Source organism: Psammomys obesus, unplaced genomic scaffold (genome assembly GCF_907164565.1).
Source record: "Psammomys obesus unplaced genomic scaffold, mPsaObe1.curated_primary_1811, whole genome shotgun sequence".
Classification (NCBI taxonomy): Eukaryota; Metazoa; Chordata; class Mammalia; order Rodentia; family Muridae; genus Psammomys; species Psammomys obesus.
This window is the reverse complement of record NW_026595759.1, coordinates 1-17,464: the sequence shown is the minus strand read 5'-3', so window position 1 is coordinate 17,464 and position 17,464 is coordinate 1. Positions and strand designations below refer to the sequence as shown.

The 17,464-nt window shown below is 54.2% G+C and overlaps 1 protein-coding gene across 1 annotated transcript; it reads right to left on the bottom strand.

The window, feature by feature from the left end:
- Positions 1–3,404: 3,404 nt before the first annotated feature.
- CUNH15orf39 (chromosome unknown C15orf39 homolog) lies at positions 3,405–12,724 on the bottom strand. The gene is made up of 3 exons (XM_055619385.1): positions 12,575–12,724; positions 6,563–9,296; positions 3,405–4,625 (listed from the first exon to the last, which is right to left on the bottom strand). Exons 2-3 carry the CDS (start codon positions 9,243–9,245, stop codon positions 4,270–4,272), a joined length of 3,039 nt encoding a protein of 1,012 aa, XP_055475360.1. The 5' UTR covers positions 9,246–9,296; positions 12,575–12,724; the 3' UTR covers positions 3,405–4,269.
- Positions 12,725–17,464: the final 4,740 nt, after the last annotated feature.

Below are 17,464 nucleotides of genomic sequence, written 5' to 3'. Positions count from 1 at the left end.
CTGCCCTTTGTGCCGCTCTCCCCTTCACCAAGCAGCAAACCCCATACCTCTCCTAAGTCACCTCACCTCACCTCACCTCACCCAGGGCTTTCAGACAGTACCTCTGAATGGGGAGCAAGGCTGCAGGTCAGAGCAGAAAGGGCAAACCAGGGACTTTCTTCAAGCTCCTGCCTTATCCCACCTCCACACTGCATAAAACGTGAGAAAACACTCACTCCCAAGTCCATGGTTCCACACCCAGTTCCTGTCTGGGGCTTCACATTCCCTCAGCTCCCGCCTCTCCCGGAGGTGGACAGTGGTTTCCTTCACACATAAGGCCAAGTCCACAGTCTCCCTGAACACGCACAAGTGGGCCAGAACAGTAGTCAGGTCCCATGGAAGGTTCCGCCAGGGCCTGCTGCCACCACAAACTCCCCATGAAATGGGGCCACACTTAGGATGAGACCAAGAGCCAGCATGTAGACATAGAACATGCAGCCAGAGCCAGGGTAAGTATTCAACATGCTATTGTACACTGAGCCCTTATGTGGGGTCCATTCAAGACAGCCCCTAGTGATCTCACAGTGCCTCAGGTCAGAGCATAGGGAAGCACGGCCTACAAGCTTTCATCCTAGGGAGGGGGCCAGAGCTTCTACCATGAAAACAGCAAGGGACAGAGCTGGTCCTGGGGGGCTGAAGGTGGCGGCCTCTGAGGGAGGTGGTAGCCTTCGAAAGATGCTTGGCTCTGGGCCTTCAGTGAGAAACAGAAGTTGGCATGAGAGGTTGCTTTCAGCTCCAGATATCAGCTTACCTAATTAGCATCAGGGGGGAGGAAGGGACCACAGGAGACTCAAGACAGAGAAAGGCTTAGCACCAGTCTAGAGAGAAGCTGCATGCAGCAACTCAGCCACTCAAAAAGTTACAGAATCTACGTTTCGTGGTTAGCTGGCCTAGCCACGGAGGTCTTGGACCAAGGCTGACTCAACAGCCCAAAGGCTCCCCAAACTACAGGAGAACTGGGAAACCCAGTGAGGTAGGGAACTTAGCAGACAGACCATGAGAGTGAGGTGTGGGAAGCATGATTCTAGTCAAACCACGTTGATCCACTTTGCATGACCTGAGTGCTTTGGTTTCCCTGCTGGAAATGGATGATGAAGACACAGCCTTCAACTTGAAGGCATGAAGAGGTACAGGCCAGGTCTGGAGCTGGACATCCTTTGGGGATAGGACTGACCCAGTGAGAAGAGACACAGACCACCCACCCCAAACTTCGGGCCTGTAAGCCAGCTGAAAAGAAAAAAGGGGGGGGGGAGCTTTGAGAGAAGGAATGGACTGAGCACCCAGACCTGCCTCTCTTTAAATGTACAACCACTTTCAGATCAGATTCCTAAAAGAGGTGGCTTCCCTATCCCTGGGGGTGTGAAGAGGCCTGGCAATTCCCTGAATGCACAGCTAATTCTCCATGCAGATCCCGAAGTGACAGATACACCAATCCCTTGGCTGTCTTAAGTATCCATGACCCTGAAGGGGTCTGGTTAGAGGATACCGGACAGGAAATGGGAGCCACTGTGAATGCCAATTCCTTTAAGTATGGCACTTCTCTGCCTGGGACTGCTGGGAGTTGCTTCGACTGCATAGCTCAGCCTCGAGAGACAGGGTCATCACATCTTTACCCAAGGATTTATGTCCAGGCCACACAAGGAACCCTACCAGCCAACCTCAGCCTAGCACAGACATCCTGGCCAGCTAGAAAGGATTGGCTCTACATCCCTTCCTGCCGAATAAACAGGGGCCCTGAAGGCTGCACTGTCAGTGTCTGAAGGTGGCAGCCAGGGAAGAGGCCCAAAGAGCATGAAAAACAGCAGCTGGCAAAACGCCAGAACTTGCTGGCTGGCTTCACTGACCCCCTCCCTGTAGCTCTACCTCAGCTGAGGTTGACAGGTGGGGCTGGAAGCATCATCCATTTCCAGCAAGGAAACCAAAGCACTCAGGCCACGCTCCCGGCCGCTTGGCTGGCAGTCAGCGGCCTAGCCCAACTCTTCAGCAAACCAGGAAAGGCATATGCAGGTTACCAAGACAAAAATTTCACTACTATCCCCGCTCCTCTCCACCAGACCACAACTTGAGAGAACTGTACCTCCACTCACCCTGCAGACTCTTGCTTCCCAGCAGAACTGGCTGCTGAGTCCCTTGGCCTCAGTCTTGGGCTTTAATACCAGGTTTCCTCACACTAGAGACTCAGGGACCTGAGCCCCTCCTTGCATCAGATGGGTGACGTGTGGGCCTAGCCTGTGGCGCTAGGGATGGACTCACTCAGGAGCCTGTGAAACTAGTTTAAAACGAAGGACTTGTAAAATGATGGCACTGTCACCTAACAAGGGAACGAGAGTCAAGGCAGAGTTACTGACACCCCTCTCCTGGCTGTTGCTGGAATGATGGTGTCACAGTTCCTATTCCCACCCATTTTAAAGGCCAGGAGCAGGACCTAGATGTAGTTTCCACGTGACCCCCTCAAGTGTTCACATGTTAAAATTTAATCCCCATTGTGAGGGGAAGATGGGAACTTAATCCAGCTATTGTGCTCAGAGGTGGTGTGTTTGAGGTGATTAAGATTAAAATCATCAGGTGGAGCCTCATGGCCTAACACCCACGGCTCTGTAAGCTGTCTGGAAGACACATGCATGTATTCTCTTGCCATGTGGTGCCCAGATCTGCCTCAGAATTCTGCCAAGAATGCTATCACCAGATGTGGCTGCTCAGCCGTACACCTCTTGAACCACCATACAAACCCAAGTGTGGTAATACACACATACACACACACCCAGACTAGGGAAGCTGGAGAAGGAAGATTGTTTTAGGCCCACTGGAACTATAGAGACCCCACCTAAAAGCAAAACCCATGAAACCAAACAATCCTCATTAAAACACTCTGCCCATGGTGTTACTGATTCACGCATTATAGAATTTCTAAGCCTGCACAAAGGCAATGGCAGCTGCCACATCAAATCCAGGCTCAAGGCCAAGCTAATTCAGGTAGCCACTAGAGCAGGGCACAGGCTCTAGCTGCATACAGCCCTGCTGAGCTCTGGTGGACTGGCTCCAGCACAGGTGTAGGGAAGCCGTGTTCAGGAAAATAGAGGTGGGCAGGGAGCTGCTTCAGGCCAAGAACATTCTCAACAGGTGAAGCTGATGGAATGCACAGGGAAGGTCGTCAGCTCCAGACCCTAACGGGCACATCCTCAGTCCTGGGAGGCAGACAAAACCAGTCTCTGGGTGGAGTGGCTAGCCGGTAGGCGTGAGGCCGCCTGTAGGACCACAGCAGAGTACCACAAGCCATTAGTACATCTTGCACAGGAACAAGGACGGCCTATGGTGAAGAGTGATAGGCAACTTTAACCCACAACCCCTCAGATACAAGCTAGATCTCAGTTCTAAAAACAGCCCAAATGCTCTTTAATAGCTGGCCCCCAGGGCCATTCTCATCAACACCGTTAAACAAGGCAGGAGCCCCATCTTGCCAGCCCCTGCAGGGAGGTAGCCCCAAGAGCACTGGGAAATGCCAAGAGTGCCCAGTGCAGACCTCCAGACACCTCCCAGCATTGAGCTCACAGCCTGCTGGATCATCCCTGGAGCTGCTTGGCTCTAGAAGAATACAATGCTACACAACCCTACTGGGGTGAGATGCAACCCAGGTAGGCCACTGATATGAATCCAGAGCAGACAGAGGGTCTTCAGGCCAGCGCCAGGCCAGGTCCCTGCACCAGCAGGGGACGGGGGAAGTGTGTGCGAACCATACACATAGGTATTTTAAGGTAACCAGGTCCCAAGGCGCATGAAGACTTGACAAGAAGCTTCTGCCAGCCTCAGCCTCATTATCCTACAGCCTGACGGAAGTCAAAGGCCTGTCCTGGACAAGAAGCAAACCAAAGCATAACAGGTGTATGCCAGACACCATCCCCACAACAACCTTTGTGAGGTAGGCTGTGTTGTCTTATTCTACAAACAGGGAACAAGGACTCATGAGAGGTGACATGTTTGCCCAGGACACGCAACAAGGAACACAGCAGCCAGGATCCAAAGCCAGGTCAGACTGGCTCCAATGCCCACGGGTTTTCTCAAGGGAAGGAATCCTTTCTAACAAAGACCTCAAGTCAAAAGGTCAGGAAGTCTCTGCCCAGCTAGGTGGGCCCAGCCCTCATATCCACTCCTAGCCCTGGACAGCTGGATGTCAGGACAGGCACATAGTGGTCCCCAGATGGTTGGTTGTCCCAACAGCCCTAGCAACCAGGGCTACAGATGATGGCTCTGGCTGCCCAGAAGCTGGGGGTGAGGCGAAGGCCGGTCTGGTCCTGAAGCCTTGTGGCCCCAAGTAGGAAGTGCCACACCATTGAGCCAGGCGTTTTCCAACAAGCTGCGGAAGCGTGCCCTCAGGGTGGGGCCCGGTGGGCTGGTACTGGCACCAGGGGGAGGTGAAGGATCAGTGGTTGTCTCTGCTTTCTCAGGGCCAGGTGTTGGTGGTTTCCTCCCTGGCTTCTTGACCTTGGGGGCTGGTGACTTCCTAGTCAGGGCTTGCTGGCTTTCAGGCTCATCTCTGGTCACCGTGGGTTCTGATGGGGATAAAGTTCTGGCCTCCATGTCAAAGCGACCTACAAAAGGAAAGCAAAGTCAGACTGCAAAATCCAACCTTTGAGGTCCCGCGTCTCGTCTCCAAGTTGCCTACAACCGTGCTTCTCCTTGCCCTGCAGGGTCACCGCAGCACAAACAGCCCACTGGCCAGACCAACGGGAGCTCGCTGAGAAGACGCGCTCCTCCCCAAGGGGCGCCGGGGCTCTCTACCCAATCAACATAGAGCTCAGAAGAGTCTACTTGGGAACAAGGAGAGGAAAGGAGGCTTGCAGGCCGGGAAGCACTGGTGGGTCATCTTACCATACAGATGAGTAACTTGAGGAAAGAAAAGGCTCTCTCATGCAAAAGAGCCATCATCTTTCTGCCACAATGTCCCCAGGGCAAGAACCAGAGACCAGGCTGCTGGGCTGACAGGGGAACACAGGAACCCAGACAGGAGCAAACCAGACATGTCACCCCTGTGAAAGGGTCCCTAAAGGGGTCGCCAACCCAGGCTGAGAACCGCTGCTCTAGCTGGGGAACAAGGGTCTTCAAACCTAAGCAGTGGGAGGCAGTGGAGTTTTCACTGTTAGAATCAGACCTGTAACAAGCAGGCAAGACCAGGAAAACAAACCTGACCCTCTGGCCCCAGACAGGGCTCAAGAATCAAGAACATGGGCCATGGCAGTACTGCTCCATGGCAGTACTCTGCCTCAGGACTCCTCCACCCTGAGCAGGGCTGTACATGGCAGAGTACTCAGCTAGTTAAGGAAGCAGAATACAATGCTCGGGAAAATTTCTGGGCAAGGAGCTGGGTGGCAGGCATGTGTGACAAGTCAAGTAGGCAGGAAAGACTTGAGAAAGGGCCAAAAATCCAGAAGTCAGTTTACTGACACAGAAACAGGTCTACCACCCCCTCCTTGTCATGGCACCAAAAAAACCACACAACACTGCAGCATTTTTGTCTTCTAGAACTTTTTTTTTTTTTTAAGCTCCATAGCTGAGCATGGGGCACTTACCCATAAATCAGGTACTAGAGAGGCAGGAGCATTTTAAGTTTGAGGATACTCTGGCTTATATAATGAGGTCCTTCCAAAACCAAAACCACAAACAGTTCTCCAATTCAGGGTACAACGGGTGCACGCAGGTCCAGGAGACCAGAGAAAAAGTACATTCAAAGGTAATAGTGTTTACATGGCAAAGAGCATGAGGTCCTGTCAGATCCTGGGCATGGAAAGTCAACAAAGATGCTTCACCTGGACTGCAAAGGCTGCAGGCGGGAATTAAGCTCACAGCAAAGCTGAGGCCTGTGGGTTGGGATGAATACAAAGCAGGGGTCCAGGTGACAGTGGACAGCATATGGTGGGTGTTTTAGAGCTAGTGCTCAGACATCAGAAGAAAAAACTTCAGATGGAAATGTACCTGGCCTTCACACGACACAGAAGGTACAAACAGATACAGAGGCTATGGTGGTTTGAATAGGTATGGCGCCCATAGACCCCATAGACTGGTGTTTCAACACTTGGCCCCTAAAGCGGGGCACTATTGGGAGGTGTGGCCTCGACAGGCTTTGGGTCTCCTATGCCCAAGCTACCCCCCATGCAACAATCTCCTTCTGGCTGCCTATCTATCAAGACGTAGAGCTCTCGATTCTCCAGCAACATGCCTACCTCATGCAGCCATGCTTCCCGCCATGATGACAGACTGCCTTGGTCATGGTGTCTCTTCACAGCAATGAAACCCTAACTAAGACAGGATTTCCAAGAGGGGGCCAAGAACATTTCCATGCAATTAGGTCTCACTGTTGCCTACAGAATCAAAAGGGCAAGGGAAGCCCGGGAGACCCTGGAATCCCAATCCTTGCCCCCGGTAAGTCCCTGTAAGCATTCAGCCCCTTGCTCGTCGACCATACAAGCAGTCCACACACCTGGCACTCGCTCACACAGCTCCAGTGGCTACAGGGCTGCCCCATGCTCACCCAGCTGGCGGCGCACCCAGTCATGCCACTGCAGGCCCAGCAGGTCAGGGTAGATGTCAGGCAGCTGGCGCAGCGCCAGCAGCTTCAGCATGCGTGAGGTGCAGCCATGCAGGGCCCGCTCTCGAAGCGCACGCTCCTCTGACAGAGTAGTGGGCCGCAGCTCCACGCGGTGCTCCTGCAGCACATGGTCCACGGAGGCGGGCGGCAGCTTTGGAAAGAGACGCTCCTTCACCAGATGGATGGGCACAAAGATGGCACCAGCCCGCACCACGTGAGGGAAGGGGCACTGCTGTGTGCACACAAACTTCTGCAGCTGGGACAGCAGCTTGCCCAGCAGGCCCTGCACACCCTGGCAGTCCTGCCACGCAGCCCGGCCCCACGGCCCAGTTGTCTCCAGCCACTCACGCAACTTCTCCGGTGGAGAGTGGGCCACCGAGCCTGAGATGGCATCGCAGAGGGACGTGTGCAGCTCTGTAAAGTGCTGTTCTGGGGAGTCGGCTGGAGCCGCAGTGGAAACTTGCGCAGAGACCGGAGCAGGGCCTGAGGCTGGAGCAGAAGCGGGAGCTGGTGATGGCGCTGGAGCAGAGGCTGGGGCCGGGGAGGCCACCGCTATGGCCGGTGGGCTAGGCAGGGCCAGGTTGAAGCACGCCACTGGCAAAGGCTGAGTGAGAATCTGCAATCCCATGGGCACAGATGAGGGGTGGGGCGCAGGCTGTGCAGGGGCAGGAGCTGGGGTGGGTGGGGCGGGGACAACAGCTGCAGGTAAGGGTGCAGGACGGAGTATCTTGAACTTCCGAAACATGAAAGCCACAGAGCTGTGGAAGTTGGTCCTTGGTGTGGCTTCTGTAGTCACTTCAGCTATTTCTGTGACCATCTTTTTTAGGCCTGGCAGACCCGACACTGTATTTTCCATACCTGGCCTGTCCACAGCTTCAGTGGGCTTATGCACCTCAGGACTAGGGACTTCGACAGGGACAGCCTCTGCCACAGACTTCTTCACACTCAAGTCCAGAGCCACCTCCTCACGAAGAGAGGAGTGAGACCTGGAGGTTCCATCCTGCACAGGCAAGGTCTCCTTGCAATCTTTGTCTTGGCTCTTACTGGTGGCTGCAGCAGTGTCCTGCTCAGCTGTGGGCTCGGGTGTCTGCACATCCAAGTAGTCACGGTAAGGGGCCAGACTGAAAACATTGTCAATCACAGGCATTGGTGGAGAGCTGGGAGGCTTGACCCCCTTCTGGGGAAGAGACTGGCGCTCCTTGGCACAAGGATGCAATGCTGGTGAGGTGCGGGGAACTGGACTGTCTCGGATGACAATAGGCACCCCTGGACGCTCACCGGGCCTGGGCTGGAGCTTCTCTTTCCTGCAGCTGGGCAGCCATATCTTCTCTTGAGCTTCCGGTGTTGGCTTCTCTGCAGGTCTCACAGGCTCAGAGCATGACTGGCTGGCTGGCAAAGGCTGGCATGTTCGCTGGAAGGCACTGGGCTGTGGCACAGGCTGCACACTGTTCTGGGAATGGGAAGGTGGTGTTCCCCCAAGCCCTGGGGATGCCCCATACAGAGAGAGATCATCCCTGGCATAAGGAAAACCCAGAGTTGGAGGGACAAAGTCCAGCGGGCACCTTGGAGCAAGAGGGGGGTCCAGCTTGAGTCCTGGTGAGGGTGCCGGGAGGGGTGCAGGGGAGTAGGAATAGGTATCTACCCCAGAGGGCATGTAGGGGTTCTGGGATGGCTGTTGCCTCAGGTAGGGGCTGCCCAGCCCACCAGTTTGGTACGAAGCCCCCTTGTGGACACCTACAGGTGGCAGTGGGAGCAGAGAGCCATAGCTTCCCTGCTTCTCCGGGTGACGACAAGATGGAGGGCAGGGCAAGGCCTGTGGTGGAGGCAGGGGGTAGTGGGCTGGCACTGCATCTTGGCAAGGTGGTCCTAGGGGCTGGGCGAGCTGGGTCCAAGGGCTGGAGGGCCCCTCAGACATTGCTTGCTTGGGATCCCCAGAATAAGAACCAGTGTATTTGGAAGCCAGGAAGCCCGTGCTCTGGATGGTTCGATATTTCTCCAACAATGCCTGGCATGGCGAAAAAGTTAGGGAGGAATCTTTGCCAGGTGCCCCAGTTGGTAGCCCACGCAAGAACGTCCCATCCAGGGATTGGCCCTTGCCAGGAGCTGTAGCTAGAGAACAGGGTGGATCAGCAGAGGGCAACAGGGGCCCAGCCACCAGTGTCCAGTCAACATCCAATGGTCTCTTGGTTCCCCCATCCCCTAGGCAAGTGGAGAGTCCATAACACAAAGGGCTGCGGTAAACAGGCTTGGGCGCTGCCAGTGGTGGGCCTGGGTATGCATGAGCCTGGGGACCAAAGGGCAGGAGCTCGCTGGAGTCTTGTATCTTTTCAGAGCCTTCTGTCGGAGGGCGGTAGAGCAGGCAGTTTGTCAACAGGTTGTCAGTCCGGAGTGGGGATCCTGCTACACCAGTGGGGTACAAGGGTGGGTATGGGTATGCCAACCTTTCAGATCCTGACTTGGAAGTGCCCCCTATGGGGCAAGAGAAGTATGCACCCTTGTAATTGCAGGAGTCCTGGCTACCAGCAGAAAGGGGCAGGCTGTGTCCTGGCCCGGGGTCCGGCTCCAGGCGAGGCAGCTTGCCGTACATCACAGGCCCCAGAGGCCCTAGGGGCCGCTTCTCTGCCATTACTGTAGAGGTGTCAAGCCCTCCTGAACCGCTGCTACTTGACTTGCTGACCTAGGAGAGAAGAGAGGCAAAGGTGGTCAGAGCACAGGCTGCATGGAACCACGGAGACGCCACTCTGACTCATGGCTACCCGAGACTCTGGCCCTTAGCAATACTCAGCTCAGACCGAATGGAGAAGCCACAGATGCTTTTTTGGTTGTTGTTGTTTCTGGTTGTAGTTTGTTTGGCTTGGTAGGTTCTTGTTTTGTTTTTCAAAACAGAAAGGTTTCTCTGTGTAGCCTTGGCTGTCCTGGAACTCGCTCTCTAGACTGGTCTTGAGTTTATAGAGATCTGCCTGCCTCTGCCTCCCAAATGCTGGGATCAAAGGTGTGCATCACCACTGACTGGCCAGCTGTAGTAGTAGTTTTTAATGTACTGAACAAAAACGTGTGCTGTGTCCTTACATATGAGTCTACACTCCACAATAGGACCCCCTGGGGTTCTGGGCAATGCTAGGGGTATCGGTTGATTTGTCTCCCTGCTCTGCCTTCCCAGGAAAGACCTATCTATCCCAAAGTCACTGGTGAAAGGGATGGCATAAAAAGTGGGCCGTCTGTCTCTACTCGTTTCTATTCCAGGACGCCACAGGTATCAACATTCTCCTACAGCCAAGACATGGAATCCCAGCACTGTCTACAAATTCTGATTCCTTCTAACACTTTATACACTTTACCTGCTTGCCTTACCAAAAATCAAAACCTCAAAGCCAGGTCCCAAAACCAGAATCAAATTAGTCTTGAATGGACAGGGCAGTCCCCTCCCAAGAGGTATCTGGGTAACTCTCCAGTTCTACCCAAATTGGGTCAGCTCAGCAGGAGGGCCGAAGCTGACCAGCAGGTGGTGCTGTGGTGTCAACAGGAAGGTCTCTGGCTCAGGGTAGGAGTGTCTGTGTTAATCTCCAGGCCTTGTGCACATGATACATGGAAAGAGGGAGGGTGTGCCTGGGGAGGTGGGAGGCCCCAAGGGCCCAGAGTCCTAGCTGGCAACCACTTCCACTGTACTTTCCTGATGGACAGACTAAGTAAGTGCTGGAAAAAAACAACACAGGTATTCTTTCCCTGGAGCCTTTCCCACTCTGTTCTTCCGTACCTTTCCTTAATAAATCTAGGTTCTATCTAAAGGAAAAGAATGCAGCATAGAGACAGTCCAAAGGCAGGTGAGGATCCATCCACGTCCACGGTGACCACAGGCATCCAACAACTTACAGGTGGCTCATCTGAGTCTTGTCGGCTGGGGTTATCAATAGCCCTCCTCTCCTTCCTCCAGTGAGCAATCCCACCTCCTAAACCTCCCAGCAGCAGCTTAGAAAAGGGCAAATGGGATCAATATTCCTATGAGTAGGCCACAGGTCAAGTGTCACATGCTTCTGTCACCAGAAAACACGGACCAGCTTTCATCTTTCTCAACAGTAGCCAAATGACGATTGGGGCTCAGAGTTAGATCAGCAAGGGGACAAGAAAACATAACAGGTAGTCTGGCCTAAGCTTATTCCCACCCCAGCAGATGGCAACAGGGGCCCTCTAGACAGGGACCTGTATCTATGTGGAAAGACCCCATCCTGCACTGCTGTATGCTTATATGGTTGGTTTTACTGTTTTTGTTTTGTTTTTCTTTCTGACTGGGTCACCGTTTATCTCTAGCTGCCCTGAAGCTCAGTAGGCAGACCAAGCTGGCCTTGAACAGCGATCCACCCGCCTCTGTTTGCCACAGGCTTGCATGGTTCAGAGGGTACCCAGCCTACTCTCTCCTTGGGGAGATCTGGGTTAATTAAGGGCTGGCTCAGGTCCTACCTCCACCAATGCTCCTGGGGACCTGCTCTAACCATCTGTCTCAAGAGCCCTTCTCTCCAGGGCTCAGCCCAACCCATGCCCTTTGCCCTGGAGACTTCCTGAGACCCAGCCACCTGGGACCCTCAGGAGTCTTTGTAGGAGGGCTCCAAAAAGCCAGCTTAAGTCTCCGAAAGGTGTGAAGGTAACATTATGTCCTGCCAGTGGGGAGGAAAGCTCCCTCGGTGGAGGCCCCGCCCCGCTTAAGACAGCAGCCAAAATGATGGTGCCTTGTTTCCGGGACACGGGGTGACCTCGGGTGCTTGGAGAAGGTAGGACCACAGGCAATCCTTCCGGGGGATGTCAAGTTCTACTAGTTCTTACTCGACTTCTAACCTCAGCCAGAAGCAGGACGGGGCCAAACACCTACCACTTCTGCTCCTTCCCACCGAGAGACAAACTCCAGGGGACCATCCCCATTTCCTAGTCCCATCCTTGGGGCCTCGAGAAGAGCGCGACCCCAGGCAAGTTGCAGCATCAGTATTAGCTCTGCTCTAACAGACTCGGTCTTCTAAAAACTCTCTGCCAGCTGAGGCCCCCAACACGGGGTGGCCCACACCTCCCAGTTTGAGAGAAGGGGTCACCACTAAATTTCCCTCTCCCGGCCCGGCCTGTGACCAGAGTAGCTGCGGCCCACAGGCAGCCTCGGTATGAAACTGGTGACCCACCGACACAGCAGGCTTCCGGGTGTCCCCAAGTCTCAGTCCGCGGCTCTGCGACGCACGTGCACCCCAGGAGGCTGACATACAGACTGCCGCCACGCATGCAAAGCCGTTCCTGATCATACGTGCACGGCCTAAATGTGCACACATCCCCCCACACGTACACACACACCGCCCAACTGTGCTCAGTTCAGGCACACATGGGAAAGCCAAGAGGTTCGCACTCGGAGCCCCACGGATCGACGGCCGCAGACTGCAGTGAGGTCGGGGCGGGGGGGGGGGGGGAGCAATCCAGCCGCAAAGTCCAGGCAACCACATCCTTCGGGGCGATCCCGCCAGCCTGGGCTACAGCCAGAGAATGACTCAAGCGGTGGCTAGAAAACCACAGGCGTCCTGTTCCAACAGGGCTCGTCCACGGCCCCGCGGCACCTCAGCGCCTGCCACCAATCCCAATCCCCACCCCCACCCCGAATCGGCGCCCGGCAATCCGCGTGAGCCGGGTCCCGCGAGAGGCCCGAGGGATCCGCCTGACTCTTTGCCAGTCCTACGCCCAGGCACTGCTGGGGCTCCGGGGCTCTACCAGGCCCAGGGAGCATCCAAGTCCTGGCAAAGTCTGGGCAGCGGTGCGACCGGGCCCCGCAGCCTGACCGCCCCAGTCCTCAGCACCAGGGCCCCGACCCCGCGCTCCGTCCCGGGACCAGCCGGTAGGGGCGCCCTGGGGCACCGCCACCCGCCCCTTGCCCACGCGCCGTCCGCAAACTCGGCCCAAGTTTCCGCGCCCGCCGGGCAGGCGAGCTCCTACCTTCAGAGCGCCAAGCTTCTGGCGGCCGCCACCCGGAGCCGCGGCTGCATCCTCCGCGCCGCCTGCGCTGCGGGCCCCGCGCCGGCCGGCCTTGGGCGGGAAGTCGCGGCAGGCACCCAGCCCAGAGCCACGCTCGGCGCTGCCGTTCGCGCCGCCGCCGGGCGCCGTCTGTGGTCCCGGGCGGGGCGGGCCGGGGGCGGAGCGGGGGCGGGGCGGCCCGTTGGGTGGGGCAGAACCCGGCTGTGCCTCTGGGAGCCTGCGCTCCCTTGGGCCCTCCCGTGCCGAAGGCCTGAGTGGAACCAACTTTCCCGCGACCCGGCCTCTGGCTTTGTGCACCGCCTTCACTCGCCGTGCTCCTCAGACGTCTGCCCCGAGGGCGTTCATAAGCCCTCATTCAGTCATTCCGTTAGAGCATTCATTCCTCGCCACTTCTAGCTCTGTGACCTTGGACCTGCCACTTAACTGTAGCTTGTCTTTTGCTACTTTGCGGGTTCTTCTATCTCCTAAGAATATCTTCTCTGGCTCAACTGCCTTCTCTTTTCACCCTGCTCAATCCCCTTACTGCACCAACTGCCTTCCCTTTTCTAACCCTACTCAATCTCTCTCAGCCTCTGCTGGCTTTTTATATCTTCTCCTGTTCCCAGAAATCCAAGAAGCAACTGACACGGAAGGTCATAGGGTCAAGCAGTTCTAACGGCTAAGAGCTCCCAAAGGGCCAGTTGAGTGGCAACTGAGGATCCTTTAAAGGGCCAAGCACACAAGACAAATCACACTGCACTTAATTTCCGTGAGCTTCAGTTTCCTCGTTTGTAAAAGTGGCATTCTGTCTCATAGAAATCAGGCTTCAAAAAGATGCATGGCACATAAATTGGGGTATGGTGATGAATCCTAGCATTGGGAGGCTGAAGCAGGGGAATTGTAGCCAGTCTGAGCTGAGCCTGGGCTACCTAGCAATACTCTTTGTTGCTTTATTTTGCTTTTGTTTTGTTTGCAACAGGGCCACATTGTATAGTTGTGATGTCCTGCAACTCACTCTGTAGACCAGGCTGGCCTTGAACTCAAAGAAATACAGAGCCTCTACCTCCAGAGTGCTGAAATTAAAGGCATGGGGCTACCACGCTCAGCTCCTAGAAAGATGTCTTAAGGGAGCTCCGACCACTAAATTGCACTAGGAAGTTGAAAGGACTCAAGGGGCAAGGTACAGACAGCTGTATGTCAGCCCGTTACAGCTCCATGGCCAAGCAGATGATTTCCTTACCCGGAGTGGACTCAGTAGGAGGCTCTGGAAGTGATGCCAAGTGGTCTTGGTGGGTATCTGAACCTTTCTGGCAAATGTTCCCCACCAAAGGGCGTCTGAGCATGGGCAGCTTGGAAGGACGAAGCATCCCTAGCCAGAGGGATGAGCTGCAAGAAAGGGGCAGGGAGACTAGCTGTCTCTGTTCACCAGACTCTAGCCACCTGGCTGTGGAGCCTTGCCCTGCTTAGGACTCACTACTCCTTTCTTGGAAGGATCCCTGTAGTTCCAAGATTTCCAAAGCCACGGATGGGTCACGCAGAAGAACAGGTGGACACCATACAGATCAAATGAGTTTATGGGACAAAACCACTCAGGACACCACCTTGAACCTCAGGGTCAGGACTGTCTGAGTCAGAGCAGGGCTGAGGGCACAGGTGTGAGAGCAGCTGGAGCTAAGGAGGAGGGGCCGGGCTCCAGGTAGGAGAAAGAAGAGGAAGTGAGGAGAGGGGAGGGTGTCTCTTTGGATTAGAGCTGGAAGATTTTTACTAATACAAACTGGGGGGTGAGGAGACTCAGGGGTTTGGGGCTTTCCCAATTACACTGCAGGCTGAAACAAAAGCCCAGATTTCCTAGCTCTTTCATTTTACAGACACGCTCTATCACCAGGACAGTGCATCTGTGCCCTGACAGCTCTGGGTCGTGCCAAATCTGACAGCCTTAGCCCTCGCCTGCAGCCCTCTCTCAAGGGGATATTGTTTCCTGCTCTCACACCTCACTGCCTTTCCTGCCCTCCCTACTGCCGAGCATCCACTCCAACTCCTGACCTACTGTTAGGAGTGGGCTGGGAGGAAGACTGTGTCCGTGGCCACTGTGGGCTAGAACTCTCAGGTTGTAGGCTCAGGGAGGATCCCCATCAGGCCAGGGTGAGCCTGCAAGACTCCTAGAGGTCCAACTAAAACTGCAGCTGTCCCTCTAATCAGCTTTTGATGTCACTTAAACACTCTGGATTACCAAAAAAAAAAAAAAAGGGGGGGTGGGGGGTGGGGGATGGAGGATGGAGGACTTGAGAACCACTTTGCAACTCCCGGGGCTTTAACTTGCTCAGCACACAAGAGAACCAGGTAGCCTTTCAGACTACAGTGTCAGCATCCAGCAACATCCAGTGAGGAACTCCTCATAAACTGTAGGTGCCCAGAAACTGTTAACTCCCGAACTTGACCTTTCTCTCTTTTGCCGCAAAGATCATAGGCAGAACCTCTAGCAGAAGAACTAGTTCTTTCAAGGGGGCTTGAGAGGCCCCTTGGCTTTTTCTTAACACTGTGGCCTTGGAGAGATATTAGTGTTTTGTCTGGAAGGTGAAGTCACTGAGTCAGTAAAGAAAAGCGTTTAACATGGGCACGTGGCGGTGGGAGGGTTGCAGAAAAGCAGAAGCACATGGAATCTGAACACTCAGAAGGCTAAGAGGTAGGATCTACTGAACACAAGGCAGGTCTGCGGCACAGAGCAGAACAAAAAAGCAACTCAGAGTAGAAGAGAAAGGTTCAAAGAGTGTTCATCGTTCCTTACCACAGCCCCACACAGGCTTGAAAGAGGTGCATGGCCCTTCCCTTGCTCTCCTCCCCACTCCTCACTGACACGGACTCCTCCATAGAAAGGTAAGGTGAAAGGTCAGTTCCTGAACAGCAGCTGTCATGTTGTAGTTATTAACGATGACATCCCTCCCACGGATGAGGTCGTGCTCGCTATTTACAAATATCTTCCCTTCCTCAGAGGCGCTACCTCACCCCAGAGGAAAGGCAGTAACGGAAGCTATCCTACAGGCAGCAAGCCGGAGACCTAAAACACACGTGACTCTTCCATCTTTTGAGTTCCAGCTACAGAACCTGCCTCCTCCAGGGAGGCCACCATACTGTTAGCACTGCCCTCTCATCTTCATCCCCTCTCCTTCCCTCACCAGCAGAGGATAACTTCAGTGCTGGTAAGTGATGGAGCAAGGAGCTCCCCCATGGAGCTGGTTCTGTGCCAGCCACTTAATCAATAATGTCTCACTTAGGTCATAAACCAGATAAAGTAAGAACTTGAGAAGCAAGCAAACTCACCAAGCATGGTAGTACATTGTGACAGATGGCTATAATCCCAGCACTTGGGAAGCTAAGGTAGCAAAAATCAGGGGTTAAAAAAAAAAAGTGAGGTGAACTGAGTTTGACCTTCTGTGTGACTTAAGCAACATTAACTTCAGTTTGCACATCAGCCCAATGGGCATAATTATGACATGTCACAGGGCTCCAATGACTTCACAGCTTAGTTCACAGTAAGCCCTGAGCCACTTGCTCTGGGCATGTTGGGGAACTGGGGCCTCACAGCCAATAAATGGAGAAGTGGGATCTTATCTCTTGGAATTACTACAGGACCCCAAACCCTCCTGAGAGAAGGCTCAGTTGCATCTAGTGTCTGGGACCCTTGTCGGTCAAGCAAAAACAGCCTGAGGCCGAGTTGTGCTGGTGGCCACTGTTAGTCTGAGCTCCAAGCACCTGGGGACTGTAGTAGCGTTCAGTTTGGGAAGTTTAGGGCCACGGCTCTCAACTGAGTGAGGCAAGCTGTTTTCCAAAGGCATTCTGGCAAACCGAGCCTTCCTCCTGCAGGAAGCTGGGGGACCATCTCTTGTCAGTCTTAGTGTCTCCTGTGGCTCCCAGTCCAGGTCTACCTGTCCCCTCCATGTCCCTTGACAGCCTGCCTGCCAGCATCCACCAGGAGCCGGCCGCAAGTTCATTGTGATCCTATATGCCTTGGCTTCTGGTCAGTCTATTGCCTTCCCTGATCTCCAAGCTGGCTCAGTTTCTTTTGTTGGAAGCTATATAGATTCTAAAGTACTTCCATCCCAGTCTCAGCTCCCTGTGCTCAAATGGCTTGGTTTCCAGCTCCCCATGAAGTTGGAGAAGGAACCTCCTCCAAGACAAGAGCACTGGGATGCAGTGTCTAGCACAGGGCTAACTCAGGCCATGGCTATGGAGTCACAATTTGACACAGAAGCATTCTTCATATCTTTAAACAAAGGCCAGAGAAACTCAGACCTGTTCCTTCCAGCACTTGGAAGACTGAAGCAGGTGAATCACTATGAATTCAAAGATAGCCTAGGTACATTGTAAATTCCAGTAACACCTGGCTACAGAGCGGGTTCCTGAGACTGAGGTTTCCCTTTTTCTAGGCTAGGCTGGGCTGGGGACTAGTCCTGGGAACTGGAACTGAAGGACAGTCCTTTGTCAGAACTCCTATTACAAGCCCAGCCAGCAAAAAAGACACATGCATTCCCTCTTTCTTGGTTCTCTGCCCATTTGGGGGTAGCAAGAAAAACCCACCTGGCCACACTTTTCTAAAATCTGCATTCCCTCCTCAGCCTCTAAGATACTAATTAACCTGCAAGACAACAGTTGCCTGCCTCCTGCCCTTTTTGCAATACAAGACAGAACTGAGACCCAGAGACCCAGTTCTGTGCCCAGGGCATCAGGAAGGAGGATTTACAACCCAGGTCTCCTGAGGGCTGGTGGTCTACACAACAGGTTTCCTTCCTGTTCTGATCCTCTATTTGTCTGTCTGTCTGTCTGTCTGTCTATCTATCTATCTATCTATCTATCTATCTATCTATCTATCTATCT